Raw genomic sequence first — 11,246 nt, forward strand, 5'->3', positions numbered from 1 at the left:
CTTAATTGACCACTGTTGATGTTCTTGGTCCCTTGTTTCTGCCAGGGTTTGGTACTTGTGAACATGTTTTGTTCTCGTTTTTAAGCTCCATGACTGCTGGAGTTCACTGTCAAGTCTAAAAATAAAAGCTGTCTTTATGATATTTTTTTTGCATTGCAAATGCAGGAATACAAAAAGCCTGTAATTCTGCGCCCACAAGTTGTTTAAACGCAGTAAAGGCAATTTGTAACAGTAAATATTTATATTAGCTATTTTTATAACAAACTGAGACTAAACCTAAATGGGAAGACTCCTGACTTAACCTTGCAAAAAAAGACTTTTGAGTGTCTTTGTCTCACATAAATCAGTATTTGTTGCACATGCTGGCAAGTCTACAAAGATAAGTATGTTTTTTTTCTATCTATAAAGTACTCTCCTTTCAATGCCTCTTTCTTTTTTCAGAGCCAACTTATGAAACCGTGAGCCCGATTCTCTGCCCTCCCTTGCAAAACTGCTCCCTGTCAGTGAACGACTGTCCTTATGGCTTCTATCAGGATGTAAACGGGTGTCTCCTTTGCCAGTGTCTCAACAGTAAGTCTGTCTTTTTTAATTCCATCCAGAATTTTTTGGGAATAAATTTTTTATTTACCTTGTTTCATTGACTTCATGATAGGTTATGTTCACGATGAGAGTCCCTTTCTGTTAACTTTTTCAGATGACTCCTGCCCAGACCTGGGAAGACACTGCTCTCTCCAGTGCCCACTGGGATTTGAGAAGGATGACTTTGGCTGTGAGGTGTGTGATTGCGTCACTCCGATGCCCAAGTGCCGACCTCTGACCTGCACAAAGACCTGCCCATATGGATATGTGTACGTAAACCAGCCTCCATACATTTAATTATTGAAAAAAATAAATCCATACCACGATAGAAATTACAGTAAATTTGATTACACCACACAACCAGCGCCTATTTGTGAACTTTTGCTACTATTGTTTGAATGTCAGGATCATATACTTTACAGTGTGTAAGGCTATGTTTGCGTGTGAGCTACTGTGAGGTCCACATACGCATCTCAGCCCCCCCCCATCACCTCCTTTCCCCTGAAACCCATTTAAGCCCATTTAAACCAATCAAACATCTGGAAGCTCTTTGTGCCGGGACGCTTTCGCCATTCTCATTTTATAAATCATCTTCCCGTCTCATAACAACGATCAAAAACCTATCAGGACAAAAGGGGCCTTCGTGGAACATATACAGTCAACCTTTTGATGTATTAACCTGAGCTATGGCTTAAGATGAGCTTGGTATGTCTGCAGAGGATGAGGAAGATCCGGTGTCTGTTGGGGGGAAGGGGATCAGGAAGTCTTGGTTTTATCCTTCATAAGCAGCTGTCAGAAGTTTGAATCGCTGCACGCTGCAGAGCGTAGATCCGTTGTCTCTCACACGAGGCCACAATGGAAAGAGTGAATGATTTCTGTTTATTCAGGAGACATTAATCACATGCAGCTAGTGCTGTAATACACAGATTAAACATAATTTTTTCGGAAAAGTCCTGAAGCACATGTTTACTTCTCTTGTATTACAGTTTAGAAAAATAATAGCAATAAGGGAATTCCTACAGCAGAATCTCAATTTTTCTGTCATCCATAATCAGAATTTTGTTTTTAACTGTTTATGTCAAGAAGGGCATTTTTCTAATCATCACAGCTGCACCACACTGGAAAAAGTGCAGTGCCAGCGGTCCCTGGCCAGGGGCCTCGCTGTCTTCCTAAGCCTTTCTATATCCCCCTGGAGCCCAAAGTGCTGCTTGACATTCCTCACACTATCTTTGAACAAAAGCTCTGATCTAAGGTCAACGGACAGTATTTCTACAGCGATGCACAGTTTCCATACCTGTGAGAGTCTCAACGTATTGCACCATAACAGAGAGCTTTTCTCTAAAAATAGGAACAGAATCATGTTTTGTTTTATGACTAAAGGGCAGAAGTGGAGGAAAGACCTAATAGATAAATGCAAGAGCTATCATTGAAAGTGAGGACACATCTTTCTTCTTGCCATCTTCTCACAGGGCCTCACACGTGGGCCTGTTTTGATTTTGGCAGGCGATGATTGATAAAGTAATTAACCTGGGCTAATGAGGCCTAAGGATGAAATAGAGATCATCACTTTTCTGCAGGAAAAAAAAAAAAGCAGAGCGGAAGGCTTAGTGACGGAGGGGAAAAAAATGAGGCAAGCAATGAAACAGAGGAAGTCCAGAATGAGAGCCGGGTAGGTGCGGCTCCTTCTTTCATCTCCGTTTTGACAATTCATCAACCTGCTAGTCCGTCTTTTATTAGGCGGATAATTGAACCCAACTGTCCAGTTTCCACATTCTGCACTTTGAGACACTCTTCTCCCTGCGTGCGAGCTTGTTCCTTTAACTTTGCCGTCTCAGGTTTCCCTCCTGCTCAGTTTGAGGAGGTTTACAGCTGCCAGCTTGCATCAGAAGCCTCAATATTATTAACAAGCCCTTATTGTCAATGCTAGTCTTCAGAAGGCCACAGCTCACTTATGCCTTTATAGGTTTGCCTGAGGCTTTTGGGCCAATAAAGATGGCAGCAGGTTGAATTAAAAGCATGTGAATTAACTATAGTCTGCCTCTTTAAGTCTTTAAGGTTGGTATGATGAGCAAACCACAGGGATCTCACATGTAGGCCTTTTATTTGCCTTACTTCAAAGGCAGTTAATATGGAAGAAAGAAAACCTGTCCAGATGTTGATTACTTGAGCATCTGGGTTTTGCAGAATTTGAAGTGGTACTGGATGCTCTTTGAAATTCAGTGACGGCAGGTATTGTTTACTTCCTTGGATGATGGAAAATGTTTGCCTGTCTTTCCCCCTGCAGGAGGAACAAACACGGCTGTGAGATGTGTCGCTGTGTCAAGTGTCCGCCCTTTACCTGTGACAAGCACTGCAATAACGGCTACCGGCAGAACAGAAAGGGCTGCTCTGTGTGCATGTGCAAAGGTGAGAGTACATCATTGCTTCTACTACCTTTTTTAAAGTCCCACTCCGATCATCTTTTGATGTATTGTAATAGCGTTCCCAGTAATCTTTTATTTTTGATTATGCTGTTTTTAGCCAAAATTCAAAAACTTGTCATTTTCTAGGCCATAGTTTCTGCAGTAGTTTTTTAGAAAATCGCCTCTGAGTTGTGGGAAGCCCCACACCACCTCCCCTCCCCATAGCTGACAGCTATGTGTTTACACACTCTCCTAACAGCTAACAGCCCCTCACACCTCCGACCTAACATTACTGGTGTAACAAAAACGGTGAGCAATATTGGAGCTATCCAGCCGTTCAGTTTTGAGCCAGATTCCAGCTCAGACGAGGAAAAGAAAGACGTACATCGATTTATTTGTCTGTGAAGAAGGGAGCTTGTGGCCCCACCCAGTGTATTTTCTGCAAAACAGATATGCTCTTTTTCAAACAGCAATTTTATCATCTGCTCTTAATTCACAACGACTTGATCAAACAAATACTAAGAAATACAAATTTAATCTTAATTTTCTTTATATATGACTTCCATCATCAGAAAAATGCTACAAAAACATGTTAAAAACGCAGTTTTCATCTAAGTGGGTCTTTAAGGAAAGTACAACTCTGCAAAGTTATTGGATTGCCTTTGCTCCTCCTTACATCTTAGGTAAACATTTACACAGATGAATGGGGTGCATTTTATCCCAGTTTTATATTATCATTACAGTATATAGTCTACACTAAGTTGCTCTTATATTAGTTATTTAATGAATAATAAGTTATTTTGGAGCACAGGACACACTGAGAAGTCACACAGCAGTGACCTTTTGATCCTGCAGTGGAAGCTCTTATTCTAAATGATCCATTGCTCCTGTGCTGGTGGTTTTATGTGTGCTCGTTTTGTTCCTGTTGTTGTTTACTTTAATGCTGGGGAATGTGTGTAACTTTAATTAGATTCCTGCCGTGCATGAGTTTAAAGCTTGCATACAGAGGCCAAATTTATGCCCAGCCACATTAAGGGATGTTTACTCTGCCAGGTATTATAAATATTTGAGCCTGATACAGTTCTCCTTCATGAAAAGGTTATGTGTGCACTCAGAGCCTCCTTTCCACAAACACTGATAAAGCTAACACCCAATGGACAGTTGATGGGATTTTTTAAATCAGATTTTTTTTAAGGTGCATGGGAAAATATCTTTATTTTGGAAATGTTTTTATGCTGTACAGTTGAGTGGACTTGTCTTTGTTCTGGATTTCTTTAAGCTTTAAAGTAGTGCTGTGACAACTTAGTAAGTTTGGCTTTTAATAAGGTCCCTGGGTGCAGTCAAAGTGTTTAGGAAAGTCCCTCACTTCGTGAAATGACCCAGAAGTATCTAAGTGACAGCCATGAGAAAGCTGGTTGAAATCTCCCAAACAAAGGAGTTTGATATTTTTTGTTTTTAAGTTTGACTGCAGGTTCTCTGTTTTTGTCTTCCTTTCTTGGACCTCATTATGGTTCCTGTCAGAGTCAATGAACAGTGAAAAGATACAAATGGTTTCATTTTTCTCTCTATTGTTATTGCACTGCAAGCTTTGTGTCTGACCACTAACCTGTTTTAATACATTCATAATTAAACTGGTGTTTATCTTAAGGCCACTACGTACATTGTGCACATTTAATCAATCAATCAATTTATTATTTGTATAGCACTTATAAAAGCAGAGGCAGCGAAAGTGCTAAACATAAAATCAGAAACAATATGATACAATTAAGAAACAATAAAATCAATAAAACAATAAAACAACAATAAAAGAATAAAATTAAAATTAATAAAATTAACAAGCATTGCCCACTTATGAAATTTTGGTCTTTCACAATAAATGCATAATTTACGTAACTCATAAGTTTTTTTTGGGTTCATTAATGTGCGCAGAACTCCGTTGACGGTTTGGGCTGACGGGTCTTTAGGTAAATTCCGTTTTGAGCTGCTCGTAATTTTTGGTCAGTTGAGAATTTTGCAGTTTATGCATATTTTGCGTAATTATATGCAATTATTGCGTAAATCTTACGCACTTGTGAGTGATTTTTGCGAGATGTATAGGCAAATTTGTGACTTTCCTGAACCGCTCCATGTACTATCTGTCTAACTGACTTTTCACGCACCAATGTATAACTTTTATACCACATATATGGTGCTCATATCATGTTCAAATTACGTAATTGATGCACAAGTTTAGGCTGTTCCGTTGTGTCCTTTGCGTGATTCATTTGTACTTTTTCCCTGGTTTTAATGTGGTTCATTCGTGATACATTCGTGAAAATGTTATTGTGAAAGACTATAACTTTTCTAACTTTTTCCACGTAAATGCACGTGTGATAAATTTTCACACATGCAATATGCGCAACATGTATGTAGTGGCTGTGTGACACGGCCCTTAGGTTGAGGCACCAAAACATTTGGAAAATCATCACGATTTTATGTTTTTATTAGTTTTTAAAGAATACTAAAGCGCTGACCGGTTGAAGGAAATCCGACCATTTTGCTTAATCATGTATTTTATATGTATAAAAAAAAACACTTTACACTCACCAAAAAAGTGTTTTATTTAACCTCCAATGTGAATATATTTATTATTTCCTTTGCCACAGTCGGTTCAATGACCTTCTGACTTTCACTAAGCTTTTCCTTCACCTCTGCACCTTTGATGTATTTCTAGAAAGCATCCCCAGCCCCACACTCCCAGCTCCAACGCCCAGCTATTGTCTCACCTCCAATGGACACCGCTATGAAGAAGGTGACAGCTGGCATGATGGCTGCCGTGACTGTTATTGCCACTCTGGGAGGGAGATGTGCGTGCTCATTTCCTGCCCTATGCCCAGCTGCTCACATCCTGTTGTCAAGCCGGACCAGTGCTGTCCTTCCTGTGAAGGTAGCCATGTTTTTTCCCTGGTTTTCTTTTTCATAGACATACAAATATACCTTGAATTTTTATTTTAGTAATAAGAAATTAAAATTACCTTCACTAATGAAAAGGGGTTGGAAAATCCAAAAATATATTTTATCAAACAACTTTCCTCATCAGGACATTTTCTGAGGTGCTTACATTTGTGGGTATCACACTAAACTACCGTAAATGTATAAAAAAGTTGGTCAAATGTATCTTGATGTTATATTTTATTTTTTGCATGCAATTTATTTATTTTAGGATAAATTCTGTAAAATTTAACAACTGGATTAATTTACTGGCAAAAGTTAAGATAAAAATATCAGCATTCTGTAGATGCCTTTTGGAACTCTGCATGGGTTCACTTGCCCTTTCACCCACTTCCTATGTCTTTTTTTCTTGGGAATTACATGTTAAACTGATCCAAACCCAAACTTTTTTTTATTCAAAAGTCTCCAACTCATAAAGATTATTTGTGAAGGGGTGACTAAGATGTCATCTGGAACATTTAGGAGTCCAGGAATGTCTACAACCTACGGAAGCAATGTACACTTTTGCAGTGAAGGGACTCACTCCTAACTGTTTACAGATTTTCCCCACTCTTTAGGGCCTTTGAAGATGTTTTTAGCTCAATATTTTTAAATGTGATGCCCTAAGTCTCTTCAGGTACATACTGTTACCTACAACTTATTTTGCTGAAGGATAGATTTATGTTCAAAATCGTACGTTGGAGTCAAAGGCTAATATTCTTTCTCTGGTTTGTTGTAGACGAGTCAGGCAGTGGTCAGCCAGAAGGAATGGATGTCATGGTCTGTAGAGCACCTGGAGGGGAGTTTTATGTGGAAGGAGAGACCTGGAACCTGGACGAGTGCACTCGCTGCACCTGCAGGAAGGGACGAGTCCTGTGCGACACCGAGGTGTGTCCTCCAGCTCTCTGCCAGACACCGATCAGAAACAAGGATACTTGCTGCCACGTTTGTCCAGGTAATAACAAAAAAAGGCTTTGAAATTTCCATTTTAGAAATGAACTTTTAGTACAAATGTGTAGGCATAATTGATCTTAATTTAGAAATGATCCTGCACACCTCTTCCACTTTTAGAAACAACAAACCTCAATCACTCCCAAGCTTGAGGCCCACAAATCAGTAAAGCATGACTGAGCCTGAGAGCTGCTCCTTGAGAATGCCAGCAGGCCTTATCACTGCATCTCCTCTCACAAAGGGAAAACATTCAGAAGCCAGTCTTTGTTATCTGTACAGGCCTGGTCACCAGGAATGTGGGAATAATGCACATATCCCTGACAGATGAATGTGTACAGTGGAAACCACACAGTGTGTCCATCTTTATGATGCCCCTGGCCACAAAAGGGCCAAAGATCTCAGACGTGCAGAGGTGGGATCAAAGGAACAGATAAGATCTGAGGCTGAACTGACAGCTGTAATAAAGTCGCCTGCTTTTGTGTTTAACACACAGCAAAGGGTTTTATCTTGAATGCTGCCTTTAGGGTGCAGTAACAGTTGGGGGGGGGGGGGGGGGGGGGGGGGATGCTGACTTCAGCAAACTTCTTTTGACTTTATAGAGGCACATCCAACTAATGATGACGTGTTTTTTACTTTCAGAGGAGACACTGGGCCCCTTGCTGCCCGTGAACAGAAGTCAGCAGCAGTACTGCCTAACTGTTGAAGGAGAGGTGCTGCTTGCTGGTGACTCCTGGAGGACTAACGCCTGCACCAGCTGCACTTGCAACAACGGGACCATTCAGTGTTTCTCCCAGCGCTGTCCAGCCGCCAACTGCAGGGTACCGGTTTTACGCAAGGGCCAGTGCTGCCCGCACTGTCTCGGTGAGTTTTTTAGGCGGTCACTTTTTTTTTTACTTGTTTATTTCTTTTAAAACTTGCATGTCTATAGAAGGAAATAACAAACACAAGTGTATGGATTGTATAGACCGAGCCAACGTGGCGCTGCATGAGCAAACAGGAGTGCTCGCTAAACATTCCATGTGACGCAGTCACGCAGAGCGAAAACATTCCTCCAGCATCCGCACATTCACGCGTTTCCTGTCCCGGCTGAATTGGCCCGCAGGGCTCTTACCTGCAGCAACACAGGAAAGCAAAGCCCAATGTCAGCTTTTCCTATAGAGGAAAACCTCAACCTAAGCCTCCATTGTCCCTCCTGATATTTAGCTGTTTCAATCAGGCTTTTGTTTGTGCTGTTTCGCCCGCTGGAGACCTGTGTTTTGCGTAACACTGTTACAAAGCCGGCCAATGGCGGATAAGAGAACAGATCCTGGATACAATAATTAATAAACACATGCCAGAAAACATGAAATTGCTGCTGCAAATATTAATGAGAGTTCTGTGTAATTCCATTCAGAGGTGACCACATCAGTGCCAGTGAAAGTGACCGTCGATACCATCACCACTTCACTGGAGATTGTATTTGAGATGACCACAGTCACTGTTCCACCCATCACTGCTGACACAGGTAACTGTTCACATCTTCGAATCCTTTTGTTTAGTTTGTTTTTTGTTACAAAATATCTCACGAAATAAAAGGAAGGTGTTAATATCAGCCAGTTATTTCCTCAAAAAACCTGCTTTTCTATCCAGGTGCTGACTTTTTTCTAAAAAAGAATCCATCTGAGCAACAGATGTTGAAAGTCACGTTTGTCTTTATCCTCCAGATGGGCTAGAGTTTGGTGATAATTACCCCAGCCAAGCTGAGATGGCCCTTGTGTACCAATCAGCGGCCTGGATTCTGGCAGGCCTCCTCTTGGCCATCATCATCTTCCTCTTTGTTGCGTTTTTCATCAACAAGAAAAAGAAATGGGTGCAGATGTCCTGCTATAGTGCACCAAAGAAGGTGACGGATACTGTCAAATGAAAAAAAAAGTGTTTATTTTGCATTTTTTGTTAGCAAACTTTTTTTCAATTCTACTGCTTATTTTAAACAGTGATAAAAAATACTTTAAATCTAATTTTGCCACTCCATTTAGAAATAAAAAGCTTAAAAAGTGTCAACCTTTAAATGATACGGAAAGGTCAAAGTTAATTGGGTGTCGCTCCAGACCAGCAGTGAACTAAATAACGGCCTCTGTGTGTTTATTACCTCTTGTTTCTTCGCAGACGGTGATCCTGAAAAAGCACATAAACAAGAACTCTGTGGTCTACATGGAGCCCTCCAAGGAGAACAAGTTTCAGAATGTGAAGAACGACTGTGGCGTCATTCACTTCTCTCCAGACATGAGTTCCCCTTGCAAAGACAGGATGACCATCCCCAGGGCCAAACTAGCCAATGACTGGACGTCACGCTAAATAACTGTTGAAAATGAAAGAAATACTGCAGATCGGAGCTGTTCTTCCTGCACCTCTGGCTGTCTCCCACTGTGGCTCTTATAGTTACTGTACATACACATGAGGAAGCCTTATTTTTTTCAAGCTTCCTTTTGTGTGCTACTTCAGTCAAGAAAAACAAAAACAAATGACCACTTTTTCTTTCATTATACACCCATAATTATCTGTGTTTGGACTTGGAATGACATACCCAGAGGTGGATGGACAAACGGACATGTAAAGGACAAAGTTCTTCTGGTTAAATCAAACTTTTTGACTGTGAACAATATATGTTATTTCTGCTGCTTGTTGCCCTATGAAAAACTGGAACTTTGGGGCATTGAAAGCAGCACCAAAAGCTCTAGGGCAGAGGTTAGAGATGCCAAGGATGTTGCTGCGCCTCGTGCGACCATCGTAATCCATATGGAGCCCAGAGAGCAGTGGAGCTGCTCCATCACAGCACCCTTGATGTAGAATGTGTGGTTTCCAATCTAGTTTTTGTATATTTTGACAGTATTTGTTCTAGAGGTGTTGTGTCTAGTCTAAGGCCAAGATTAAATGATTTTGATAACAATTTAAAAAAAAACGTTTTGCACATGTAGTAAATGTATTCAGTGAAAGCTCAGATGACCAACTACAACTTTTCGTTAAGCTTTTGTAAATTTAGCTCTTTCAAGTTGTCATTTAGTGATCAGCAGAGGAGGGGAGTGTTGGTGAATCTTTCATTTGTCTCATAAAAAGAAAAATGTCTTTGATATCAAGCTTGATTCCATTCCTAGACACGTGTGGAGTTATTGTAAGTACATGCTGATGTAAAGGGAAATAATCCCAAATGAAGAAAAAAACTAAGAAATTTAAATTCAAATTAATAAAAAAAAACATTGAATTTGAAGCTGCAGTGTCACAAAAAAACAAAACAGTTTATTTAAGAGAGGAAGCTATCTTCTGTGGAGGAATCGTGTAGAAACATCTCGCCGGATTAAAACCATAATCTGGGATTTTAACATCAAGTACACAAAAATGTTAAACCACTTACGTGGACACACTGCTGCCTCCAGTTTGGTCAATCAAATGTGGCAACTCCCAAAATCCATGTTTATTATTTCAACCCGATTTTGGTGTGAAAATTGTTGAGAAAACATTTTTCTTTTTAGGTGTTCTCCTGCATTTGTACCTGCTTTTTTTTGGGCTTTGAAATGATGAGTAAACTGTAAGCGATTCTTTGTTCTTTGTGTTTTTTAAAAAAAAGGTAGTTTAAATAGGACAGAAGAGGACCCTATTTATTTTTTCATAGCTTTATTTATTAATACAAAACATCACTTTGTTTTTTTTAAATAAACTTTTAGTAACCAAAGTTCCTGTGCATTTTAGACCTTTGACCATTTCTATCTGATTTTATTTATTTCTTGTCTTAAATATTGTAAATATCTTTCCTAGAATACACACAATAACATTTTCTCTTATTTTGAAAAATAAAAGTGGTATCCAAAGTGGCATGGACTGATAGTTTCAAATCCCCAGAGAACAGTGTTGTCATCCAGGCTGAGATTGGTTTGTGGTATTCATTCTTTGCAGGAACATCTGGTCCTGGATTTGTGCTTCTGATTGGAAATTTGCTCATCTTTGGTCTTTAAATATTTCCCCTTCAGCCACTTTAATTTTAAACAAAAAAACAGATCAATTAAGTAAATGTGTTTCTTCAATCATAAACACAAAGTTACAAACTAATCCTTAGGAAGGAGTGAACTTATATTCTTTCTCAAGAGAGCATGAAATTGCTCATATGAATGAAGAGGAGTCAAATTCTTGTATTTTTCTTTCTACATTTAAACTGTATTTTACCCACCCCCACCCCCACCGTACAACAACTTAGTTTAGAATTTGTTTTATCACCATAGCGTATACATCATGGCACCATTATGGCTTTGATATAAAAAAATGGAGGAAGCACACACACACACTGCACTGGTGACTGTAGCAAAAATGCATTAT

The 11,246-nt window shown here is 39.7% G+C and overlaps 1 protein-coding gene across 1 annotated transcript in view; it reads left to right on the top strand.

Moving 5' to 3' along the window:
- Positions 1-10,748, top strand: part of LOC101173025 (cysteine rich transmembrane BMP regulator 1 (chordin-like)) — a 29,774-nt gene extending 19,026 nt beyond the window's left edge. The window contains exons 7-15 of the mRNA XM_023951833.2: positions 442-570; positions 695-848; positions 2,864-2,985; positions 5,695-5,907; positions 6,691-6,906; positions 7,542-7,763; positions 8,296-8,406; positions 8,606-8,784; positions 9,048-10,748. Coding sequence (XP_023807601.1) covers positions 442-570; positions 695-848; positions 2,864-2,985; positions 5,695-5,907; positions 6,691-6,906; positions 7,542-7,763; positions 8,296-8,406; positions 8,606-8,784; positions 9,048-9,236 — 1,535 coding nt within the window. The 3' untranslated portion in view covers positions 9,237-10,748. The remainder of the gene's footprint in view (positions 1-441; positions 571-694; positions 849-2,863; positions 2,986-5,694; positions 5,908-6,690; positions 6,907-7,541; positions 7,764-8,295; positions 8,407-8,605; positions 8,785-9,047) is intronic.
- Positions 10,749-11,246: the final 498 nt, after the last annotated feature.

This window comes from Oryzias latipes, chromosome 22 (genome assembly GCF_053564925.1).
Source record: "Oryzias latipes strain Hd-rR chromosome 22, Olatipes_Hd-rR_3.1".
Taxonomy (NCBI): Eukaryota; Metazoa; Chordata; class Actinopteri; order Beloniformes; family Adrianichthyidae; genus Oryzias; species Oryzias latipes.